The 24,817-nt window shown below is 71.2% G+C and overlaps 1 protein-coding gene across 1 annotated transcript; it reads right to left on the bottom strand.

The window, feature by feature from the left end:
* Positions 1-1,318: 1,318 nt before the first annotated feature.
* SSBP4 (single stranded DNA binding protein 4) lies at positions 1,319-23,375 on the bottom strand. Its single transcript, XM_059719926.1, has 18 exons — positions 22,822-23,375; positions 17,820-17,892; positions 17,512-17,573; positions 15,579-15,663; positions 5,812-5,901; positions 5,016-5,099; positions 4,843-4,902; positions 4,699-4,768; positions 4,466-4,536; positions 4,313-4,377; positions 4,145-4,190; positions 4,031-4,066; positions 3,887-3,941; positions 3,724-3,794; positions 3,566-3,644; positions 3,236-3,264; positions 3,036-3,137; positions 1,319-2,875 (listed from the first exon to the last, which is right to left on the bottom strand). Exons 1-18 carry the CDS (start codon positions 22,875-22,877, stop codon positions 2,846-2,848), a joined length of 1,164 nt encoding a protein of 387 aa, XP_059575909.1. The 5' UTR covers positions 22,878-23,375; the 3' UTR covers positions 1,319-2,845.
* Between the last annotated feature and the right edge of the window lie 1,442 nt (positions 23,376-24,817).

Here is a 24,817-nt window from a genome sequence, read left to right as displayed (position 1 = left end):
GTGGTCCGAGGGCTCCCTCCTCCCCATCTGCTTGGCTGGGACAGCACGTGTCTGGGACACGCAGGACCCTGGGGCAGCCATAGCAGCGGGATGGGCCCTTGTGAGCTGGGGCTGCGGCTGGTCACTCATTCCCCCCTGCACCCAGGTAAGAAATGAGGCTGGGCGGGACCTCATGAGGTCACATCTAGTCCAGGCTCTGCTTAGGGTAGGATCATCCCTGACTAAACGGGCCCAGCCAAGCGTCTGTCCAGCTTAGATATTGCCAGGGATGGAGATTGCACCGCTGCTCTGGGCAGCCTGCATGCTCAACCGCCCCGGAGTCAGAAAGCTTCTCCGGCCCCACCTCCTTTGCTGCAGCTGGAGGCCCCTGCTCTTGCCCTGTTCCCTGCAGCCCATCTCCATCCTCTGCCATCGCCCCTTACGTCCCTGCAGGCTGTTGCCTTCTCCAGACTAAATAGCCCGAGTTCTTTCAGCCTTTCCCCATCAGTCTTTCTCCCTCAACCTCTTATCAGTTTGTTGCTCTGGCCTCTTTCCAAACTGACCACATCCTGTGTGAAGTGCAGGGCCCAGCCCTAGACAAACTAGCCCAGAAGAGGCCTGAGTCGAGTGGGAGAATCGCTGCCCTTGATGTGCAAGTGCCGCTGCTGTGAGTGCAGCCTGGGAGGCTGTTAGCGCTGCTTGCAACAGCAGCTCGCTGTTGGCACGCATTCAACTTCTGGTCCACAGTTACCCCAGGGCCTTCTCTGCCGTCCTGCCGCCTGGATAAGCATTCCTCAGCCTGTCTGTGCTGGGGTTACTCCTCCTCGCACAGAAGACCATGCCCTATCTGAGCTGATTGCAGACCCTGGCTCCAGTCTCCCCAGGGCGTTCTGGATCGTACCCCTGCCCTCCAGAGCTGCCACAGCTCCACCTGGCTGGGTGTCACCCACAGATCTGCTACGGGAGCCCGCAGTCCCACCCTCCAAATCATTTATGGAGATGTTGACTGAGACCAGACCCAGGACCGGCCCTGGGGGGCCCCACTGGATGCCACCATGGAGCCATGGGTGACTGGTGATCGAACCGGTTTCACCTCCCTGGGCAGGAAGTCGTGCCTTGCTGCCGGCCTGTCCTGGGCTTGCTCCATCTGTGCCGGGACGGCCAGCGCCCGGCCAGGGCAGTGGGCAGCACTCCCACCCCACGTGATGCTGCAGGGAATGGCTGCGGGGGGAGCTGGAGGCACAGGGACATTTCACTGGCCCAGCGGGGGCTGAGCAGAACCCCAGGGCCTTTAAACACCTGCCCTAAGGAGCAGAGGCCCAGAAAGCAGGCGGAGCTCTGAAAAAAAAATCAAATTCCATTTATTGATGCAGGTTTCTGCAGAGGGTCCTTGTGGTCTCGGTTGTTTTCTTTCTTTGACAAGCAACTCTCAGGCTACAGGTTCTCCCGACTGGGAAGACCGGACGCGGTCCCTACACAGAACGGCTAAGCCTAGGGCGGGCGCTGCCCCTATGCGGGAATGCAAAGGGCCCCGGGCACAACGCGGAGGGCAGCGCAGCGCGGCACGAGGGGGCCGGGAGCCAAACTGAACGGCACCGGGGAGCAGAGCAGCGCCCCGGTCAGAAACAGGCTCCCGTGCGGGGGAGGCTGGGGCGGGTGCGGGGGGCTGTACAAAGCGGCGTCGGGGTGCGCGGCAGGGGAATGCAGACATGGCAGGGGCTGAGGTCCTTTCTGTTTATAAAAGAGGACAAAAATCCTTCATAGTAAAGTTAAAAGTGGTCCCTTCTCGGAGCGGGGTCGGAGCCCCTGTGGGGGGGAGGGGGCCTCGCCCCTCCCGGCCTGGCCCGCAGTCTGTCCCTCGGGGGCAGGGGGTCACAGTGGCGGCTGAGCAAACAGACTGGGCCTGGCGGGGCTGGGGCCAGGGCTGGGACCCCGCAGCCGGCCCCTGCCCTGGAGGCCTGTGAAGACCAGGACCCCTCCACAGGGCAGGTCCAGATGAGGGGAGGGGGCTGCGGGTGCTCACGGAGGGGCAGGGGTCCCCTCTGCCCTCGCACCCAGGCTGGGGGCAGACGGTGCCCCTGGCTGTGACCCATCAGCGAGCGCACCGGTGCTGCTGAGCTAGCCCAGGGCAAACAGAGCCCCCACCGCCAGGCCCTTGCACCCTGTGGGAGGGGGCGCTGGCCGGGCAGCCCCCAGGTCAGGGGGCTCTTGCAGGGAGCAGGGCAGGGTCTGGCTGCGGAGAAGGGGGGGGAAGGCCTGCAGCTGTGGGCTTACCCCCCCACACCCCAGCCCTGCTGCCTCAGGTGCAGGCACAGCTGGCGGGGCCGGGTGGGGTGCCTGGGGGCACAGCTGGCTCCCCATCCCTCCCAGCTGCACAGCGGGGTGCAAGCCTGCCCTGCTCCCCCTGCCAGCCCACACTGCGGGCCCGGAGCGCGCGGGCAGCGGCTGGGCCCCGCGGGCCAGTGTCCCCCCGGGGCTTGGGGGCTCCGGCCGCACCCCTGCCCCGGGGTAGCACAGCTCGGGCCGGGGCGCCCCCGGCGGCCGCTGCGGGAACTGCAGCTCCCTGCGGCCCAGGGCGCGGGGCGGGGGGGACCGGCAGGAGCAGCGGGGCGGGGAGGGTCCCGGAGGAGCCCCGGTACAGCAAAACTACCCTTCAATAAATACCCCCCTCCCCCATGCTGCACGGGGCGGGCGAGCCCCGCGCTGCCCCCCCCTCCCCCCCAGCCCCGACGGGGCTCCCCGCGGCGGGCCGGGCCGGGCCGGGCCGGGCCGGGCCGGGCCGGGCCGGGCGGCTCCTGGGTCTGCGTGAAATACAGAGGGCAGGGCCGGGGGCGTCGGCCGGGCCGGGCCGGGCGTCGGAGCCGGATCACACGCTCATTGTCATGCTGGGCGAGTACTAGAGAGACGAGACACGCGGCGTTAGCGGGCGGCGCCGGGCGCTCCACGCCGCGGCCGCGGGGGCTCCTTGCAGCCGGGCCCGCTCGGCCCCGGCCCCGGCCCCGGCCCCGGCCCCGCTTCGTCCGCCCCCCCGCCCGCCCGCCCGCGGGGGCCCTTACGCTGTCGCTTTGGAAGGGGTTCAGGAAATTGCCGCCCATTTCGCCGTCGTCCCGCGGGGTGCCGGGCGGGTTGCTCATGCCCGCCAGGTTGCTCGGGGAGCTCTGGGGGGGGGAGACCGGGAGAGGGTCAGAGCCCGCCCGCCCGCCGCGCCCCCCCCCCTCCCCGCCCCGCCCCGCCCCGCCCGCACCCCCGCCCTCACCTTGGGCAGCCCGTCCATGTCGCCGGAGCCTGCAAGGACAAGGGGGCCGTGAGTGCGGCCCGGAACCGCCCCCCCCCCCCGCGACCCTCCACCCCCCCAGCTCTGCCCCGGTCCCCCCCAGCTCTGCCCCCCCCCCGCGGTCCCTCCCCCCCCCACCTCCCTCCAGGCCCGCCCCGGTGCCCCCCAGCTCTGCCCCCCCCCCCGCGGTCCCTCCCCCCCCACCTCCCTCCAGGCCCGCCCCGGTGCCCCCCAGCTCTGCCCCGGTCCCCCCAGGCCCGCCCCGTGGCGCCGGCTCCCGAGACCCCCCAGCGCGCCCGCGCCGCTCCGCACCCAGGGATCCGTTCATGTGGTGCGGCTCCATGGCGCTCATCGCCCCCATGGGGCCGTCGGGGCCGGGTCCCATCGGGAACTGCAAGGCAGAGAGGGGTGAGGGCGGCCCGGGGGGCGCGGGGCGGGGCGGGGCGGGGCGGGGTGCGGGGGGCACTCACGCTGGGCCGGGGGCCGGCGGGCCCGATGGGGTTCATCATGGTGTACATGTTCTCACTGGAGTTGGTGGAGTCTGCGGGACACAGCGCGGTGAGGATGCGGGGCCCCGCGCCCGCGCCCGCGCCCCCGCCCCGCCCGCCCCGCGCCCCCGCGCCCGTACCGCACCTCCGGGGCTGGGCAGGATGGGGGTTCCTGGGGGGCCGCCGCCTCCGGGAGGACCCTGCGGGCACAGAGAAGGGGGTGTCAGCGCCGCGGGGGACCCCGCCGCGCCCCGCCCCGCCCTGGCCCCGGCCCCGGCCCCGCACTCACCACGTAGCTCCCGGGGGACGACGAGGAGTAGGCGATCTGTGGGCACAAGAGCGTGTGAGCACCCGCGGACCCCCCCGCAGCCCGGACCCGCGCCCCCCGCCGCCGGACACTCACCGAGTTGGCGCTGGGGTTCGGCCACGGCCCCCGCCCGCCCGGGCCCCTGCAACACAGACACGTCGGGCTCGGGCTCGGGCTCGGGCTCGGGCTCAGCGCTCCGCGCGCCGCCCCCGGCCCCCGCCCGCCCCGGCCCCCGGCCCTCGGCCCCCGCCCGCCGGTCCTTACATGCTGATGGGCGGCAGCCCCGGGCCCGCCAGCGCGGTGGGCGGCCGCATCCCGGTGCCGTAGCTCTGCAAGGGAATGGGGGTGGGGGTCAGGCCCCGCCGGTCCCCCCCCCAGACACGGGGCCCGGGCGTCCGCCCCCCCGGCCCCGCTCACCTGCGGCGCCATCCCCGCCATCCCGCGCGGGGGGGTCATGCGCTGCATCGGGCCGCCCAGGGTCGGGTGCGCTGCGCCGGGAGACCAGACGGGACGGGCGGAGCTGAGCGGCGGCCCCGGCCCCGGGCCTGCCCCTCTCGCCCCGCCTGCCCCCGCCCCGCTTCCCCCCCGAGGGCCCGGCCCTGCCCGAGCCCCTCCCGGACGGGGCCCGGCGGGGGCTGCCCGGGACTCACCTTGCGAGCGGGCGCCGGGGTCCATGGCGCTGGACAGCAGCGGCTGCGAGCCCGGGACGCCCACGGGCGGCTGCGGGACACACGGGAGGTGAGGTCGGCCGCCCCCCCCCGGGCTCCCGCCCGCCCCCGGAGCCCCCCACTCACCTGGCTCGGCATGCGGAGCGCGGGCCGCGGCCCGCCGGGGTAGCGCGGGGACATGAAGGGCTGCAAGACAGAGCGGAGCCGCTGAGCCGGCCCGGCCGGGCCGCTCCCCGCGCCCCGCGCCCCGCGCCCCGGGCCCGGCCCCAGCCCCGGCCCCGGCCCCGGCCCGGCCTTACCTGGCTGTGCGGGCCCAGCATGGGGGTGCTGGGGGCGTGCGGGGGCGGCTGCGCGTGCGGCGACGGCTGCGAGCCCGGGGGCCCCTTGGAGGAGACACAAGGGGCGGCTGCCGGACGGGACGGGACCGGCGCCCCGCGAGCCCGCAGCGCCGCCCGGCCCCGCTAGGGGGCGCCGCTCGCCCGCGTGTCCGCGCCGGCCCCGCGCCCCGGGGGCAGGAGGGTGCGGGGCACCCCGGGCTCTGCTGGGTCCCATCCCCCTGCGCGCACCGCCCCGCACGTGCGGGGCACACGGGCACCCTCCACCCGCCGGCCCTGGGCACTCGGCCCCACCCTGAGCCCCTGCCCACAGCCCCGGGGGGCTCGCAGCCCTGGAGGGCTGAGGCTGGCCCAGGCCAGCGACTGCAGCGTGCCAGCCTGCAGCACCCCGGTGCAGGGCTGGCCCGCACCCTGGCTCCAGGGCTGCTGCTGCCCCCCAGCCCAGGGGAACACACGCCGGTGGCAGCGCCAAGAAGTCCTGGCTGGGGCTGATCCCAGCGGGCCTCACACGGAGTCAGCCCCAGGCCCGCCCTGCCCAGCTGCGACATCACCCCAGAGTCTGATGATGTCACACACGATGTCACGCAGGGGGCTACGCCACTGGTTCCGTGGCCAAGACGTGGTAACAAAGGGGGCTCCTGGCAGGTGCCTCGGAAGCTCGCATGCGCCAAGGGCCCAGCAGCTCTCTGCCACAGGCAGGGCCAGGCCAGTGGCCAGGGGTCGCGGGGAGCAGGGTGAGATGCATGGGGGAGGACGGTACCTGAAAGAAGCCAGGGGGCATGGGTCCTCCTGGCATCCCGTCGTTGGGGGGCATGTTCCCCATCACAGGGCTGGGAGCAGCGGCAGCACTCTGCAGACAAAGGGCAAAGCTCAGAGGTCAGCTCCAGGGGTCCCTCAGAGCCCCGTGGCTCAGCAAGGAGCATTGGGGCATCCCCCCGCCCAACAGCCCTGCGCAGGGTGGCTCCCTGGGAGAGGGAATCTGGTGGTCCACGGTGAGAAGCCGGGTGCAAGTTGCAGGCCCCTGGTGCATGTGCATGCACACGTGCCCCACACACCCTTGCCCCCTGTGCAGGGGTCCTTGGGGACAGAGGGCTCCAGAAAGCCGGGCACCCAGCCCCTCCCTGGGGGGGTTGTTCTCAAACTGCTGGGACGTGAATCAGGTCAGTGAATTACCCGCAAGCAAACGCGCCGGCGGAGGGGGCTGGAGCCGCCGGCTGGGCACGGTGCCAGGATGGGCACCGAGGTGGCACAGGCTCCTGGCCAGCACCTCCTGCCAAGCAGACCCTTGCACACATGGCTCAGCCCACCAGGCCCCTGCCTGGATACCAGCCCCCGCCCCCAGGTCCTGCTGCCCCCCTGGCTGGCCAGCTCAGGCTGGCTCTGCCTGGCACCTGCTTATTGCCCCTCCAGCCAGTCACTACCATCCCTGTGCCTGGCCCTGCACCTTGCTGGGTCACCCCTTCATGCCACCCCCACAGCCCCCGGCTGCCTGCAGTTCCAGGCCTGGCTCCAGAGTGCTCCTGGAAACAGAGGAGCCCAGTGCCCCCAGCAGACTTGCCCCTGCCCCCTTCCCTGCCTCTGCCTGGCCTGGGCAAAACTTCCTGCTGACCCCAGCCATCTGTCTGACAGCTGCAACCAGCCCCTGGCCCAGAGACCCCCCTGGGGAGCAGGAAGGGGCCACACTGGCGCACTCTGCACTCACCCTCCCCGGCTGGGGCAGGCGGCCTTGGTGCTGGAGGCTGCCCCAAGAGCAATGCGTCCCCCAAGCCCCTTGCTGCAGAGACTGGCCAGCCCCGCGCTCTGCAGCATGAGTCACTGATGCACCAAGCCTGCCTGGCGGGCTGGCAGCGGGGGAGGCAGTGCTGCCTGGCCCAGCCAGGGACGAGCTGCCTTGCTGGCAGGGGCAGGAGAGGGGAGCCAGGACCGGCTCGGGGCAGGTGGGAGGGGAAGCAGCCCCATCCTGACGCTGGAGCCTGAGGCCTGCCTGGGGCAGGTGGTGCAGGTCCAGCTGCCCTGTGCTGCGGCTGCCCCTTCTTCCCATGCAGGGCTGCACCTGCTCTACAGCTGCCCCAAGGGCTAGGGCCCCCTGCACCATGCCCCCTGCACAGACCTGCCGCGGGCAAGCAGCTGAAGAGCCCCCAAGCCCTGCCCCCCCAGCAAAAGGAGGTCTCAACCCTGCCCAGCACCTGGGCCCTGCCGGAGGCATCTGGCAGCCCAGCACTTAGAGCTCCGCGAGGGAACTGCCTGCCCAGGAGGGGCCAGCCAGGCCGGCCCCAGGAAGGTGCCTGCGGGGCAGGCAGGGGGCTGTGAGGGCAGGGGTTGCAGGAGGCGCCTGCATGGGTGCGCTGTGTGCAGGGGGGTGCAGCATGCAGCCCCACCGCCCCCCGGCCCCGTGTCCGTCCGCGGGGAGCTATTAAATGGGAAGGAATGCGCTGGCTTTCCGGCCCGGCCCCTTGCGCTGTCTCTGCCACAAATGGTTTCAATTTGACAGGGAGGGCGGGGAGGGGAGGGTGTCTCTGCACCTCGCTGGTGGTGTGGGGAAGGAGGCTGGAGGGGCCCCAAGACCCCTCTGTGGGACCCGCCAAGTAGCGGGGCAGCAGGAAGAGCCCCACTTCCACTGCGAGCCATGGCCTTGCACTGGCACCGTCCCCCCAGCGCCAGCCCCCGCTGGGACCCACAGCCCCCGCCTTGCTGTGCTGGCAGGACTTGGGGGTATTGGGAAGAGTCCCCTGGCCATGTGCAAGCAGACCCTCCCTGGGGCAGCTGGGGTGAATGGGACGGCTGTGCAGCCGGCAGCCACAGAGCAGGTGGCTTGCGGGTATTTTATTCCTCACCATGATTGCAGCCTGCCCGAGGGGACACATGGACAGACAGACAGCTGGAAAGAGCCACAGGGCCCTGCATCATGCACAGGGCAGCCCCAGCATCACAGCAGCCCCGGGGGACCGGCAAATGCAGCACAGGGCACTGGGCACTGCAGGTCTGACCAGCCCGAGGCAGACGGACAGACGGAGCAGGGGCCTGGGGCACAGCTAGACAGAGAAGCACGCAGGGACAGTCCTGCAGGGCCGGGCTTGGGCTGGACATGGCAGCATGCTGCCAGCATCAGCCCTAGCTTGTAGCAGATGCCCATCGGGCCCACGGGCACAGCAACCTCTGGGCTCAGAGAGCGGTGGAGCAGCAATTCAGGGCTAAGGGAGATGTGGATGTTGGGGGCAGCCAGGGGCATGGCCCCCGCTCTCTGGGCAGCCACAGGGTGACCGGGGGCCATGCCCAGGCTCGCCAGGCAGCACTGATCAGTAGTGCCTGCCCCATCCAGCCCCCTGGCCTGCCCTCCCCAGCCCCAGGAGAGAGCAAGGACACCATTCCCTGAAGGGTGTCATGACATCACCCCAGGAGTGACATCAAGCCGTCGTGGTGACATCACCACCGAGGCATGAGGCAGGCGCCCACCAGGGCCTGTCACACTCCGTGCCGGCCTCCCCGAGCAGCCGGTTATTTTTATCCTGCCTCCGCGAGCATCTCCCTGACGTCTGCAGCGGCAGCACAGCAGCCTCCACCGCGCGGGGCCCAGGCTGGCCCCAGCCTGGCTGTCACCCAGCGCACGACCCCCCCGGGCTGCAGGCCGTGCCCGAGTTGGTGCCCGGAGCCCCGCAGCCCCTCTGTGCCTGGCAGCCCCTCGGAGCTGGAGCCGGCCCCACCTGAGAGAGCCGAGCGGTTCATTTCAGGAGCCAGTGACTCATTTAAATGCAATATGACTAATCCCTTCCATGACAGATGTCACCAATTTAGCACGCGGGCGCCCCACGCTGCCCGGCCTCACCGGGGAACGCTCCCGGCAGTGACGGCATGGGGAGGGACAGGGCAGCCCAAGGCAACGCCAGCCCCACTGGTCCCCAGCCCTGCACCTTGCAGCCCTGGCACGCGCGGGTGCAGACAGACAGCTCAGGCCCAGCTCCCAGACCCGCGGCTGAGGCTGATGGGGGGCTGCCGCAGCCCCTTTGCTGCTGGTGCTGCCTCTGGGCGTCCTGGCACTGACCAAGGTGGCACCAAGGCCAGAGCTGGGGCCCCGGGGCCGCAGCAGGGACTCGCCCAGGCTGCACCAGGGCAGCAGAGCAGAGCCCAGGGCTTGCAGCTCCCTGCAAGACATCTGCCGTGGGCTCCAGCAGCTGAGAGCCACGGCTCTGGGGAGCCGCCAGCAGCATCTCCAGCTGCCTTGCCACACCAGGGTGCCCAGCCCTGCTCTCCAGCATTGCATCTCCCGGCCCTGAGGCCTGGCCCAAAGCATTGCTCCCCCCTGCTCAGGGACCCCCTGCGAGTGCATGCCCATGAGATGCTCTGGAATAGGGTGGGGGCTGCGAGCACCAGGCCAGGGGCAGGGGCAGGCCTTGGTCCCAGGTCAGAGCTCCCCATGCAGGTACCGCTGGCCCCGCGTGGTCACGGCCCCCCGGCCCTGCCCAGAGCCCCCCAGCACGAGGCCTGTGGGGCCCGGACGCGGCGAGCGCTAGGGCCCTGCAGGCAGCTGGGGGCCGCGGCGGCTGAGCCAGCCAGCGCAGACACGGTTATGGCCCCCTGCCTCATTTATCAGCTGCAGGATCAGAGCGGGCTGGGCCCAGCTGAACTCACTTTACAGCCATGCACAAATCATTTGCAAGACAATGGAGAGTCTGTGCAGGCAGCCAAAACCAACAGCGCCGGAGGCGAGGCAGAGGCAGGCAGCACTGAGCGGCACCCCGTGAACGGCCTCCCCGTCCCCCAGCACCATCCCACCCGCCCCTTAACCCCTCGCCGCCCGCCACCTGCGCCCGCCTTTGTCTGCCACCCCCACGCCAGCTCAGCTGCCCCACCAGGCCCTCGCTGCATCCTGTGCCCGTGGGTGTCGACAGCACAGGCCCATGCCGCAGAGGGGCCCCCACTTCGGCACCTCCTGGCAGGCCAGGTCCTGCTCCCCGCTGCCCCTACGACTGCACCCTCCATGCCGTGCTCCACCCCGGGGCCAGGCTCCCTGCCCTGTGCCAGCTGGGCTGCTGAACAGCCCCAGAATTGGGCATCAGGGAGCAGGATGGCGGGTCCCCCGCAGGGCAGCAAGCTCCAGGTTGGGCTCAGGGCCGTGACCATGCCACCCCCAGCAGCCTGGAGAGGGTAAAGCTGCAGGTGCCCGTGCAGCAGGGTCGGCACAAACGGGCTGTGGAGCAGAGGCCCCAGAGCCCAAAGACCGCACACGACACCGGTGCGTGGGGCTGGGACACCGGAGAGGCGCCGCAGCTCTGGGTGCCCTCAGCGCCGGCCCTGGGGAGCGCCCAGCAGAGCCGTGCATGGCACACCCGGTCTGGGAGCTCCCCGGCTCTGCGCAGAGCGCGGGCGCGGGGCTCCGCCGAGACCCCAAGGGCAGCCCTGGCTGGCTTTGCCGAGGGCTGGCCCCAGGCGGGAGCAGGGGCTGAGGTGCAGGTGCCGGATGCTGCCTGGCCCTGGCGGGGTGGGCACGGGCATGGGCGCAGGCTGGACCCCTCCAGCTGTCTCACAGCCCCAGGCCTGGCCATGCAAAGCGGGTGTTGCCATGGCAACAGGTTGGGGAGTTTCTGCTTCTCCCGCAGGCATCAAGGGGGGGGGGGAAGGGGCTGCAGCCAGGGCCCAGGGGCAGGGCTGGGAGGGGGAAGAAGAAGGGCCAAGGGGCTCCTGCCCCTGACGGGCACCGCGTGCCCTCCCCAGGACACGGTCCTGTGCAGGGGAGGCCTGGCCATGGGCTGGCAGCTCCCCAGGGCCGAGCCAAGGGGCTCCCAGGACGCACCAGGGACTGGGGTCTCAAGCCCGCAGCGCCCTGGCGCCCGTGCCAGCAGTGGGGCTGGGGCTCGCCGCCCGGGCCCCCACCCACGCTGGGGGCAGCCGGAGGACGGCTCGGGGGGGGCTGGCGCCGCGCCCCTGCCAGGCAGCGAGAGGCCTGGGCTGGAGCTGCCGCCCCTCGACCCCAGCCCGTTCCGCATTGCTGGGTCACAAATCACGACCGCCTCCTCGCAGGATATCCGCCGACTTCCTGCCTGCGCCCCAGGTAATTACAGGGTCACCAGCTCCAGCGCAGCCACCGCCGCGGCCGGCTCCGGCTTCCCCGGGGCCAGCGCGGGGGCTGCTCCTTCCCGCGGGGTCACGCACGTGCTCCGGATGCGGCTCCCGGCGCTCGCGGCCTGGTGGGAACGCAGCACCTGGCCAGGGCGACGTGCGGCTCACGGCTCCAGACAGGGGCCTCTCGCCCCCAGGACACCCGGCGTCCCCCTCCCTGCGCCCGCTCGGCCCAGTAGCTGCACTGGGTTGCAGGGCCCTGCCAGCGGTGCCGCGGATGCCAGGATGCGGCGCAGGGACTGAGGCAGCAGAGCTGGACCCACCCCTGCATGGGTGCTGGGCGTGCATCGGCAGGAGGATTTCCAAGGGGAGCACACGTCTCCCCGAGACCACCCTTGGCACTGAGCCCCACGCTGGCAGCACGGGGCCGCGGGGCGCAGGCGATGGAGGGGCTGACAGCCCCCCCCCAGTGTCACAAATGCAACGGTTCGTTGCTGCTGCCAGGAGCTGAACGGGCCACTCGATGCCCTGGAGCAGCGAGCAATGGCACCAGGCGCTGGGAGCCCGGGCAGGAGGGGGCGCGGGCCTGAGGACCCCTGTTGCCAGAGCCCGCCTGGCCTCAGCCCCGCTCACAGCCCCTGCTCAGCCCTGCTGGGGCCCCAAGAACATGCAGGCAGCCCTGGCAGGGTGCATACCAGATGGGGAAACTGAGGCACAGCGCCCACCGCTGCACACGCTTCCGGGGGGCTGCGAGCGCCATGCCGTGGAGCTGGGTGAACCGCCCCAAAGTCGAGCCAGCCCCAGCCCGCAGCGACCCCCCCACCCCTCCCTGCCAGCCGCCGCCTGCCAGGGGAGGGTGCCCCGATGCTGCCTGGTCCCCGAGCTCGTTCGCTTTACATATGCAAGGCAGCGCTGCCATGGCAACAGGCCTGCCGGTGCCGTCTGACCCGGGCGGCGTCGCCGCGCTGAGACTCTCATTAATTCCAGAATGGAAATCAGCTCTGCGCCACGCAGGGCCGGGGGGCGGGGGCTCCTGCCAGGGAGGGGAAGGAGGGGAGGGAGGGGGGCTTTATGCCAGCGCCTAGGTCCTGCCGCTGGCCCCCGTGCCAGCAGGGCTCTGCCCGCCGCACCGCGCTGCCTCTTCACCCTCGAGCTGCACGGGGCGCGGGGGCTCTGGGAGGCCGAGCATCGGCGCTCAGCCCCTCTGACCCCCACGAGCCCCCGCATGGCCCGCAGCCCCCGCCCCAGCACGTGCACTGGTGTGCACACGTCTAATGCCTGCCCCGTGCCCCACCGCTTCCCCTGCTGCCTGCGGGGGCCCAACAGCCCAGCCCCGCAGGCCGGGGCGTGGGGCAAGACTGGGCAGGAGGCAGGGGCGCGGGCGCACGGGTCAGGGCCCACCTGCCTCCCTGCTGCCATGCAGCCACGCCGGGAGGAGGCGGCCCCGTGCCGGGGGCAGAGTGGCACACGTCTCCGGCACGGACGCGCCCGTCCCTGCCGCGCCAGCACCAGCACCAGCAGCTGGCCGGCCGGCCGGCGCAAGACCAGCGCATGGCGCCAGACGTGGCACGCGGCCTGCTGCCTCTCCCAGCCAGCGATTAGCTCACCGATAGCCGGGCTGATAAGTGCCAGAGCCACCACGGGGCAGGGCATGGCTGGCGGGGTGCACACCGCTCCACCGCGATGCCCAGGGATGCTCTGGGTGCCAGGGCCCTGGGGCAGGCTCTGGGGCTGCTGTTGGGGCAGGGGGCAGCAGGACAGGACAGCCTCCGGCCCGGGCTCCAGCCATGCACAGGGAGCGGGGCCCCCGGCGTGGTATGGCATCGGTGCCACACACCCGTCCTGGCCTGGCAGGGCGCCCCCGCGCCAGACGCTGCCGAGAAGTGAGAACACATTTGCTGGCTGCTCGCGGCTCCCGCGCCGGCTGCCGCGGGTAATTCTCTCCAGATGTCCGAGCTGTGCAGCCCTGCCGCGGCCAAGCCCCTTGGCTCCCTGCTCCCAGCACAGCGGGGCCCCAGCCGGCCCCACAGACACCAGGGCTGTGGCCCCGCGCCAGCCCCATGCCCAGCTGGAGGCCACAAGCACAGCCCTGGCCTCCCCCACACAGCAGGACACAGAAACCCTGCCCAGGCTCCTGTCCCGGGGTCGAGGAACGGTCCGGAGGGGACAGGCCTGGTCACCGAAGGTCATGACAGCTGCTGCCCGGGCTTGCAAGATGCACAGACCCTGGCTGCCCCTCTGATGAGTCTCCGCTGTGCAGCACAGTGCCCTCACACTGCAGCCGGCGCTCCCCGCTGAGCCCCCGTGACTTTCCTCCCTGCTGCACACGGCAGCCTGAGCATCCCCCGGCACCCTCGGCCCCGCGTGGGGACCCGGTGTTGGCGCCAGCTCAGAGGAGAGCACCCCAAAAGATGACCGTGCACCCAGCCCAGCACCCTGCGCTCTCCTCCGATGCTGCCCTGCGCTGCGGGTGGGGGTCCCAGCCTCCACGGGTTTGCGTGGTATCAGGGCTGCCTGCATGTGTGTACACGTGTGCGTGGCATCCAGGCTGCTTGTGCGTGTGGGCGTAGTGTGCATGCGTGTGTGCACACTGGGACCTGGGTGGGAGCACCCCGGGCTGCAAGCTCTCGGTGCTGTCCCTGCCACCTCCCTGGCCGACCCCCCCAAGCCGGGGCTGGCGCTGGCGCTGGGAGCTGCTCCACAGCCGGTGCTGCGGGGAGCGCGGCTGCAATATTAATGCCCCTGCACCGCAGCCAGCCAAGAGCAGCCGCACCGTTAACCCTCCCTCCCCCCTCGCTCTGCACAGCCCCGGCTCCAGATGAGGCCTCTGCACAGAGGAGGGGGAAGAGGGAGCCCTGGAGCCCCCACTCCTGTTCCTGGGAAGCAGCTTTTGGGGGGAGTCAGAAGGGAGATGCTGGCAGCAGAGCTCCGTGCCTTTCCCAGCGCCGCCCCGCCCCGGGCACCGCTGGGGACCAGACACCCCCAGCAACAGACAGCTTGCTGTAACCCTCTGCAACCACCCCCCAGCCAGAGCTGCCCGGGGGGAGCGGGAGTGGGAGCAGGAGCAGAGCGAGCCCCAGCTGTGCCCCACACACAGACCCTCACTGCCCTGCTGAGGGCAGGTGGCCTCAGGCCCAAGCCGGGGGTGGGCAGCTGGACCCCGGTGTCCCATTGCCACCCAGTCAGCAGGGCCCCTCCGGCCACGCGGAGCCCAGCAGGATGGGGGGCAATGCCCGGGGGGCAGGTGGGCGCGAGCATGTGGCGCCCGCTCCCCGCCAGGCCGCCTGCCCGCTGGGGCAGGCTCCTGCAGCCTGGCACCCGGCCAGCTCCCGATCACTTTCCCGAGGCAAAGGCTGCTAACAAACCTCCCCCTTGCCAAGGCGCCTCCATGCAGCTCTTGCAGCCCTTAACCCTCCCCTGCCCGGCCCAGGAGCGCTGGCGCCTCCCAGCAGGCCCCCCACCCCCAGGTCTGGCTCAGGCTCAGCCCCACGGCCACTGGCGCAGTGCACGAGGGAGGGGGCAGCCCCGGCCCTCCAGCCCCAGAGAGCAGTGGCCTCCCCAGGGCCGGTCCTAGGGGATGAGCAGTGCTGGGCTGAAGCCCGTCAGAGCCCTACCTGGGGCAGGCAACCCAGGCAGGCCGAGGTGGACCAGGTCCATCCTGCTTGCAGGAGCGATGGAGACCCAGACCCAGTGCTGGGCTCTGCCAGGCAGCATGGTCCACGGAGCTGGCCTGGGCAGAGGGGCTGGTGCAGGGAGACCACAGAGCCCTGCCTCATCCGCCCCCATCTCCCGCACCCGGCGTGGCCCTCCTATGACAAACCAGGGCTGGGCAGAGAGCTCCCTCTCAGCATGTGCACACGCACACAGCCCCCAGCTGGGTAGCAAGCTCATGCCCTGCACAAACATGCATGCGCACACACGTGCGCACACACACGCGCACACACACACACGTGTGCTGTGCTGTGCTGTGCTGTGCTGTGCTATGCTGGATGGTGCCATGGGTGCAAAGGTGGCGGCACAAAGACCCAGCCCCGCTGCGTCCCAGGGCCCCCCACCTCCTGGGCACAGCCCCGGGCAGGTCACATGGGCAGGGGAGGAGGCCTGGTGGGGGCGCAGTCCGGGGATCCCCCCTCCCACTCCTTGGCCTGTAAATAGGTCACCGCTGTGTATGGATGGCGGAGGATTAGTTTAACCCCTGAGATGCTGGTGCCTCCTGGGCGGAGGGGGCTGCCCATGCACCTGGGAACGTGCTGAGCCAGAAGCCTGGGGCAGAGACTGGGCTGGGGGCCTGAAGCAGGCGAGGCAGCCCTGCTCCCTAGCCCTTGTCCATGCCCTGCCCTGGCGCAGGCCACGGATGCAGGCACGGCTCCGCTCTGACACGGCCGCCCTGTGCCGCAGCAGAGCCTGCCAAGGCGCTGCAGCCCGAACCCGCGGCCCCCAACCCCGGGGGCGCAGCGGGAGCGCAGGACTCACATAGTCGTGAAAGGCCTTGGCTTCGCTGGAGTGCTCACACGTCTCCCGGCGGTCAGGGGCTGCGCAGTACAGGTCCCAGAACACGCTGTGGGGAAGAGACAACCGGTCAGAGAAGGAAGCCACCCCATGCCCAGCCCTGAGCAGAGCCTCCCTGCAGCGTGCACACAGGCGCCAAGGAGGCCGTGCCCTGGCGCCCATCATGGATCACCTGGCACTGAGCCCCCAGCCCCGCCGCCAAGCCTCGGCTGAGACCCAGCGTGCTCACTCCCACGTGGGAGACCCAGCGCGAGGGCCCAGGGAACGCCGGGGTGGGATGAGGTGCTGGGGCTGGGCGCATTGCTAGATCAGGACGGACCAGCGGGACCAGGGGCTCTTGCGGGGGGACACGGGGGGCCAGGCAGCGTCTGCCCAGGCCCTGGCATGGTTCTGCATCGGCCCTGGCAGGGCAGTGGTCCCGGGAGCAGCAGCCGCCCCCAGGCCGCGCTCCCCCAGCCCCGGCGTGCACCCCGCTCGGCCGCGGCTGCACCGCACAGTGTTTTCCCTGGCAACGGTTGCCAGGAACATCAGCTGGAGCGGAGCTGACATTCCAGAAACTTGACATCAGGCTGCACTGTCCTGGGGCTGGGGGGAGGGGGGGACCTCAGCCAGCCCCACCCGGCCACGGGCACCCCCGCCCCGCACCCACCCGGCGCCTTCCCGCTGGCCCGAGCCCGGGGGCTGCGGCTGCTTCTGGGCTGGAAGGAGCCGATGGACGGATCCCCACGGAGCCGGAGCCAGCAGCCCTTTCTGCCTGTACCTGGCAGGCGGCCGGCCGCAGCATCGTGGCACAGAGCAGCAGCACAGCCACGCCAGGGGACACTGGATTGCATCTGCCCCAGCGGCCGAAGGGTTAATCTCTGCCCTGCTGCCCTCCCTGAGCAGCCCCTACTTCTCCGGCCGTGGGCACAGAGCCAGTCTGGAGGCCCAGAGGAGCTAAGTGACTGGGCCAAGGTCACACCAGGAACCAGTGGCAGAGCACAGGCTCAAACCCAGGCATCCGACATCCCTGCTAGAGCCCCTGGGTGCTCCTGCCTCCCTGCACCGGGGTCTGAGCACTGATGAGGCGCCTCGGCCCACAGGGACCTGGAGACGCAGCTGCACCGTGGCCCCAATGGGGGACACTGGCTTTGGGGCCTCATCTCCCCGGAGGCCCCTCTGCGTGCCCCATCCCGCTGCCCTGCGGCCCCAGGGCAGCTGCGGACACACTCAGCGCTTGTGGGGGCAGGCAGGAGGGGCCGAGCGGGCTCCGGGGTCCCCGTCCCCCATCCGTGGGGTGCTCTGGGCTCTCCCAGGAGGGAGGGTCATGCCGGGGAGCCTGGGAAGGGCAGGGCTATGCCGGTTCTTGGGGCCCCACGCTGGGCCCAGGGAGGCTGATGCTCTGCAACCCCCGCTGCCTGCAGCTGCAGCCACAGCGGGGCAGGGCCTGGCGATGGGCCCGGGGCAGGGCGGGAGGATTTGCACCCCAGGGGGGATCAGAACCAGAGCTGGGGCCAAGCCAGACCCGGGGGGAGAGGGTGGGAATCCCCCCTTCCCCTCTCCCTCCCTGCCCGGGGCTGCTCTGGATTATGCTTTCTGCCTTTTTGGGGCCGGACAAATTGTCTCCACATGTGCGAGCCAGCTCGCGGGGCCCGGCCGGGGGGCTGGGGCGTTTCCGGGAAGCGGGGCGGGGGGGATCTCGCCAGCGCCGGGGGGAGGGGGCGCGAAACACATTCCAGTTGCTCCCGTGCGCCGAGCTCAGCGCTGATGGGAAAAGCAGCGGCAGGTTTATGGGGTACGAGGTGATGTGTGTCAATGCAATGTGAGCTGCGGGGGGCTCGGCTCAGCTCCCCCCGCCGGCTCTTCCAGGCCCCGCTCCGGCCCCCACCGCTTTCCTGGCCCACCGCAAGGCACTTACCACCACCACGAGTGCAGGAACCCCGGGGGCTCCCCCAGCGTGATGTTCTTCTCCCATCGGATCTGCAAGAGAGACGGGCGGGGGTGGCCGTTACGTGGCGGCAGGGCCGGGGGCACCCGCAGGAGATGCTGGGGGCAGGATCAGAAGGGGCCGGGAGCCCAGAACACCCCGCCAGCCCCCCGCCAGCCATCGCCCCACCAGCCCCCCGCCCCACATGGGCCCCCTTCTCCCTGCTCCAGTCCTCTCTGCTGCCCCCAGCCCCAGCTCCCAGCTGGTCTCTGCAGTGCCACGCCAGGGCCCGTCCTCACCTCCGAGAGGAAGGTCTGTGCAGATTTCTGGGCTCCCACATGCAGCAGGTACTCATACACGTACAGCGCCAACCTGCAAGAGACAGGACAGGTCACCCCGGGCCCCAGCTGCCGCTACCGCACCCTGGCCCCCAGCCCCCAAACCGGCCGAGCCAGCCGCAACGATGCAGGGAAGAGCCAGTGCATGGTGCCAATGCAACGGGGAGCCTGTGCCCCTTCCCCAGGTCCACTTGGACACGGCCCCAGGCAGGCCTGGGTGAATCAGCAGGGCAAGTTGCTCCCAGTCTGGCATGAGTGCACTGCCCTGGGGAGAGTGGGGTGGGGCTGGCCCAGCGGCTCCCAGCCCCGTGCTGTGTGCGCTGTGCCAGCCAGGCCCCAGGCCCCGCTCCCTGTCCATTTGCGGCACCACAACCCATCAATTATTCAGAACATCCTGAGAAGGTTTAAAAGCCGAGAGAAAATCCAGAGTGTACCCCCCTCCCCGCCTGGCTAAGCTCCGGGAGCAGCAGACAAAGACCTGGGGCAGGCAGTGGGGCTGGGAAAGAGGGGGGATGCCTGGATCCCTCTGTCCCACACTCCGGGGGGTCCCCAGCTCACGGGCCATGAGGCACACTGTTCCCTATCTCACCCCCTATCACAAGTCCTGCCCCGCTGGGGGCCAGGATACGCACACGCTCATCCCCACCCCAGCCCAGCCTCGCAGTGACCTCGTGCTCCCGCGTGCCTGACATCACTGCAGCACTCTGACATCACGCGCTCGGGGCTCAGCCAGCGCAGGCAGGGACACGGCACGGGTGTGGAGAGCAGGGGGCTCCGTCCCGCCTCCCCCTGCAGCCAGCACTTGCTGCCCCAGCACCTCCGGGCGGCTGGGTCAGGCATGGAGCCGCTGCAGCCCTCCTCCTCGCCGGCAGTGTTTGGGGCTGGGGAGGTCCTGGGGCAGCTCCGGTGCCATGCACGCCTGACAGCCCCGCAGACGGGCGCAAAAGGCCAGAGCCAGCTTGCAGCCTCGGCTCAGGGCGCCTGTCTCGCGCTCCGGCGGTGGGGCGGAGGAGCTGTGTCTCCTGAGGCTGCTGGGGGCTCACGATTTCTGGCACAGCCACCTGGCAGGAATCCTTATCTGCTCTGGCAGAGGCTTCCCCACTCCTGCTGCTGGAGTCCCCAGGGGCCCTTGCCCTGGAGCTGGAGGGATATGGGGAGGGGGGAAGTCAGGCCCGTTAGCACAGGGAGAGCAGAGGCTGGAGGCCGAGGGGTGCGTGGCACAGCGAGGCCGCGGGCAGCGATGCCCACCCAGCCAAGCTGTGCCCAGGCAGAGCCAGGGGAAGCCCAGACCCCTCTGCCCAGTCTATTCTTGGGGCCAGGTGGGAGAGACAGAGGGGCCCAGACCCCCACCTCCCAGGGGTCACGGCCCTGCCAGGAAGGGAAGCTGCTGCCTCGGCCTGCTCCAGGCTGGTTGGGAGCTAAACTGCCTTGCTGGCCCTGCGCTGTGGGGTCAGGGCCCAGCCCCTCCTTGCCCTTGACCAGCCCCTCCTGGGCAGCTCCCCACAGAGCCCCCGAGGGCACCTCGGCTCCGTGGCTGCAGGGCCCCAGCTGGTGTGGGCGCAGGGCTCAGCTCGGCCTTCCCCACCAGGCAGCGAGGTCAGTCGCCCCCACTGCCACCAGTGACATCCTGGGGGTCACCGCGGTCCCATGGTGCCCAGCAACTGCAGTGTGGGGCAGCGCCCGTAGAGTGTACAGTACTGCCAGACTGCACCCGGGGCCGGGGGAGGCCGGGGCAAACTCGGCTCCCTCACTCCGCTGTCACGACGCAGCCCGGGAGCTGCCAGCCTCTCCCCAGTGAGGATGAGTCAGGATCCCCCGCCCACCCAGAGCGAGCCCGGAAGGGGGGCGGGGGGGAGCCAGCACCAGCACCAGGATGGAGGCAGGCAGCTGCATGCAGCGGGTTCATCTGCCCTGGACACTGCCACTGAGCAGGGGCAGCATTTAGGAGACCCCAGGGGAGAAGTCAGCACTGTGGGGCCAAAACACCCCAATGTTAGGGGGCCCTGCCAGCTCCAGGTCTGTCCCTGCCCAGCACAGGGCCAGGGCACAGGCTGCCCATCAGATGAGATGCCTGCTGCAGTCCTGCCCCTGGAAGGCAGGTGCTCCCCTTAGGAACTCGGGGCCAGCCCCAGGGTCCAGCTCTGCTCCCCGCTCTAGTCCAGGCTGCCCCCAAACCCCTGGGCCAGGACAGGCCTTGGAGGTAGAGCCACTGCTACCGTGCCAGGTGCGTTGCCCCCGCGCTGGGTGACAAGGCTCCTGCTGGTCATGGGGCACTTGGGACGTGTGGACACGTGGAGTTATTTACTTTTACTCTCAGACTAGAGAGAGCTCGATGGGCACATGTGCGCTCGCCCAGCGGCGCTGCCCGCCGGTGCCCTGCCATGCACGCATAGTTGCACACACCCCACCATGCTGGCAGAGCATGCATGCACACACACACTCACTGTGCACACTCATACTGCCTGTGCTGCACATGCTGGGCATGCATGCACACATACTGTCCCCTGCTCACATGCACACACACAATGCAGCCCCATATGTGGCTCACACATGTGCACCACCCGACACAGGCTGCACGGTCAGTGGGATGGGTCAACCTGGGGCAGGCAGGACCAGGATTGCACCTTGTCCCCTGCCCCAAGGGACACCCTGGGGGCTCTTGGAGACTCCCCCACCCAGCTCCACCCCAGCCGGCGCCTGCCACCAGGACACTCACTCCTGAGTATCTCAGGCACCCATCTGCAAGGGGCTCCTTCTAGAGCTGTCTGATCATGGCTTGACCTGTGGCCCCACAGGCTCAGTGCAGACAGGAGCGGGCAGCTGGTGCTGCAGGGAGCTGGGGGCATGTCAGCAGTGCAGGAGCCCTCTGGCCAGGAACCCCCAGCCCTGAGCTCCAGAGTCCCAGCCCATGCTGCGGGCACAAAGGCAGTGGTGGTGGGGAGGGCTGATATGAAGCAGCTGGGCCTTACCGAGCCCCCAGTGCTGGCACTGATGTCCATGGGGAGCTCTCACTGAGGCAGCAGGACTGTGGGGGTCCTGCGGGCACAGTCCCTGGATGGGACTTTCCACAGGAGGCACACAGGGAGGAGCAGGCGGCATCGTGCTGCCTGTGCCCTGCTGCACCCCAGCAACTCCCACCCACTGCACTGCCAGGCTTGCATTTGCAGCTGGGTTTATCCCAGGCCAGCTGTGCCCACCCAGTGAGAAGCTGTGCTAGCTGGCAGGGGGTGATGGGAGGCTGGGGGTGGGGGGTGGGCAGGGAGGTCTCTCTGCACAGGAGAAACGCAGGCCATCCCAAACCATGACCCCGCATGGAGCTGGCCCGGGCCCTTTGGGTCACAGAGCATTGCCCCTGGCCCCTGCCCACTGGGCTGGCTGCAGTGCACCCTCCGCCAGCCCAGCATGCATGCACTGATGCCAAGTGCTGCCCAGCCAGGTCCCCCAGGCAGCCTGCATCCCAGCCCCACATCTGCAGCCCAGCGGCACCTGGGCTCAGCACCCACTCAGTACCATCCAGCAGGAGGACACTCCTCACAGTAAGGCCTCCGCGTGGCATCCTGCCTGCAAGCAGCATGGGGGGCTGTCTAGGGCAGCTCCAAGGGCACTCACAGGACTGCACACCCCACGGCACACCCCACCCAACCTTCCTCTGCCCCCTTCCCACCCCTCGCTGGAGGGCCCCAGCCCCTCCTGTCTCTCGGGGGAAAGCACAGACATGCGGTGGAGGCAACAGATAAAATCCATATGGAGCAAATCCCCCCTCTGAGTCCCTCCCGCCCAGGCAGGAGCCTCAGTGCACTTGGCCTCTTCTGCAGCCCCAACAGCAGCAGCAGCAGCTCCCAGCTCTGCCCCTGGAGAGAAAGTGGGGCTGGGTGACAGGCTGCCCCCCACCACCGCGCCAGCTGTCCGAGCCAGCGGCCAGGCAGCTCTGACAGACACAGCAGTCGGAGTCGGGGGTGCCAAGGTGCCGCTGCCTGCAGTCCCCGCAGCAGCTGGCACAGGCCACAGCAGCCAGCAGCGCCTGAGCCCCACCCCCGGGATGCAGGCACCAGGGAGCCCAGCCAGGGAGCGGGGGGCAAGGGGCAGAGCAGCAGCAGCTCTCATCCTTAGGCAGCAAAGCACAGAGTCTCACCCCCAGCCGGCTCCTCCGGGCTGCCCCAGGCACTGCCAAGGCCAGGAGGGGTTTCCAGGATCCTGGTCCACACCAGGGCACAGAGGATCTCCCGCTGGGCACTGACAACCCTGGGCCCCTGTTGCCCCAGGCCCAGTCTGGGACTCCTGCCTCCTGCCCCTGGGAGCCCCGCTGGGGAGAGCCCTGGGAGCCACCGACCAGGCAGGGAGGGAGAAAGCGGGGTCTAGCAGGGCCCTTCAGGCAGGTGCGGAGGGGAAGGGCAGCCGGCACCCACGGGCAGGGGCGTCAGCGGGGGAAGCCCCCCGGGCCTGGCCGAGCTGCCGGCGGCAGCCTAGTCCCGTGCGCCCGGGCTGGGGGCTCTGCCTCTCCCTGCGCCCCGGGGGCAGCCGGACCTCGACGCCACGCTAGGGCCCGTGCCCGGCAGGCTGCGGGTCACGGGCCGGAGCCCGGAGCGGGGAGAGAGCGGGCGGCGGGTCCGGGCTCCGCGCCCCCTGCCCTCGCGGCCGCAAAGTTGCCGCGCGGCTGAAGTTGGCTCCGGGGCGGCGCGTCCGGGGCAGCGTCCTCGGCGCCGGCTCCGCGGGCGAGGGGCCCGGGCCGGTGCATCCCGGCCGGCCCCGGGGCGCGCACCGGAGCCGCCCCCGCCCCGGGAGCCCAACCCCGACGGCGGCAAGTTGGGACGCGCCGCGCCGCGCCGCGCCGGCTCCGACCCCAAACTTTCCCCGGGCGGCCCCCGCGGCGCCCAGCCCCGCGCTCCCCCGCGCCAACTTCCCCGCGCGGAGCTGCCCGGGGCTCCCCGGCCACGTGCGCCCCGAGGGGCCCCGCACCACTCACTTCTCGCGGGCCTGGCTGTCGGAGGGCACGGCGGAGCCCTTCCCCTTGGCGTACATGCTGCGGCCGCGCCGGGACCTCGCCTGCCCGGCACCTGTCAGCGGCGGGAGCCGGCGCGGCGCCCCCGCTCCATCGCTCCGCTCCAGCAGGCTCCGGGCCCGGAGCGCCGCGAACGCCCCGCGCCGCCGGGGAGCTTGAAACCGCCGCGCAGGCAGCAGCGGCCGCGGGGCTGCGCGGGGGGAGGGGAGGGGACGGGAGGGGAGGGGGGGCGGGGGTTTCTCTCCCTCCCCCTTTTTTTTTCTTCTTTTTTTTTTCCCTTTTTTTTTTCTTTTTTTTTGCGTGGCTGTTCCAGGAATCCCGCTGCCTCCCTCCCCCCCCGGCGCGGCTCTTAAAAGGGCAATGGCAGGGCAGGGAGCCGAGAGCCGGGCCACGGCCACGCGTGGGCCAAGCCGCGGAGGGGGCAGGGGCGCTGGGGGGCGGGGGTCAGGCTGGAGGGGAGGGGGAGCTTCCAGCACCCCTGCGCCGCCGCTCCCCGGAGCGCTGCCGCACCCGCGGGGGCGTGGGCAGCTCCTCCGCCAGACCCCGGCCCCACGGGGCACCCCCCTCTCCCCGGCTCCAGACCCGGTTGGGGTCACGCATCGCCTGCTCCACGGCGGCGAGGTGCCACCCTCTGCCCCCGACCCCGACCCCAATCCCGGCCGGGCGCATGTCTCTGGGGGCCCTGATGGAGGGGGGGGGGGTCTGGAGGTGCTGGAGGGACCGGCCTGTGGCCGCAGAGCCGGGCGACCCCCCTGCACGCTGAGCCCGGCCACGACCCCCGGGCAGCTCCTCTCCCGGGCCGGGCGCCGCCCAGCGAGGACGGGCTGTGGGCGGGCGCGGGGCCGACCCGGGGCTCCCGCTCCTGCCCGCCACCCGCTCGGAGCCCGGGGCTGCCTCAGCCGGGGGCGGGGGGCAGGCGACAGCGGGGCCGCCAGCCCCTCGCCCCTGCAGCCCGACTCCCCCCGCGGGGCGACCGGAGCGCGGGGGCCCCGGCTCCTGGCCCCCGGCCCCGGCCCCGGCCCCGTCCAGAGCCGCATCCCCGGAGCGGGGCCGCGCGGGGACAGCGCCGGCAGAGGGAGCTCCCGCACCGGGTTCCCGCAGCCCGGGAGCCGGCGGGGAGGGTCTGCGGCCGCCCGAGGGCACCGGGAGCCTGAGCCTGGCCCGGGCTAAGCCCCCCGCAGCTCCCGGGGCGCCCAGCTGCCCTTGCGGGGCGCGACGCGGGAGCTCCCCGAGGCCGGCCCAGAGCGAAGGGCCTGGGGGAGCCGGCTCCTGCTCCCCCGGCCCGGCGCTGCCCCTTCCCTCCCTCCCCGAGGCGCAACTCGTCCCGGCACCAGCCGCAGCCCCGGGCTCAGGAGCTCCGGTGGCCCGGCTGCGGGGGGACGGGGGGTCCCTGGGCTCGCAGGCGCTCCGGCTCCGGCCTAGCAAGTCCCCCGGGGTTAGCGACCCCCGCCGGGGCTGGCAGCGCCGGGGACGGGGCTCCACTCCCCGCACCCGGGGGACCCCGGGGACGCCCGCCTCCCCTCCACCGGGGCTTTGTTTGGGTTCTCTTTTTTTGTTGTTGCACTTCGAAAATTACCCGTAATTGCAGCCTGCGCTCGGCAGCGCGCCCGGCCCGGCCCGGCCCCCGCCTCCCCGCGCGTCTCCCCGCTGCCTACGCGCCTCCCGACAACCGGCCCCGCGCCCGCGCCCTTCCCCCGCAGCACGCGGCCGGCCGGGGGGAGCCAGGGACACACCTGGAGACACCGCTCCGGGCCCGGCGGGGCAGGGGCAGGGGCGGCCGCGGTGCCCTGCCCCGAGGGGAGAAGCCGGGGCAGCCGGGGAGTGTTCATCACCCCGCGTGCCGGGGAGCGGGGCCCGCAGCCTCCCTCGAGCAGGGGAAGCTGGGGTGGCCCAGTCCTCCGGCCGGGGCACCGCGCTCCTGACTCATTGCGGCTCGGCTGCGGAGCAGGAAGGAACCCAA

This window comes from Alligator mississippiensis, chromosome 16, assembly GCF_030867095.1.
Source record: "Alligator mississippiensis isolate rAllMis1 chromosome 16, rAllMis1, whole genome shotgun sequence".
Classification (NCBI taxonomy): Eukaryota; Metazoa; Chordata; order Crocodylia; family Alligatoridae; genus Alligator; species Alligator mississippiensis.
This window is presented reverse-complemented; position numbering and strand designations above follow the sequence as displayed.

Excerpts from the sequence above, each read along its gene's own strand:
- SSBP4 (XM_059719926.1), bottom strand. The coding sequence starts at position 22,877 with ATGTACGCCAAGGGGAAGGGCTCCGCCGTGCCCTCCGACAGCCAGGCC. Across the intron at positions 5,902-15,578 it reads CCAAGGCCTTTCACGACTAT|AGTGCTGCCGCTGCTCCCAG; the intron begins GTGAGTCCTGCG and ends CTTTGTCTGCAG. Across the intron at positions 4,378-4,465 it reads TGGCGGGGATGGCGCCGCAG|AGCTACGGCACCGGGATGCG; the intron begins GTGAGCGGGGCC and ends ATTCCCTTGCAG.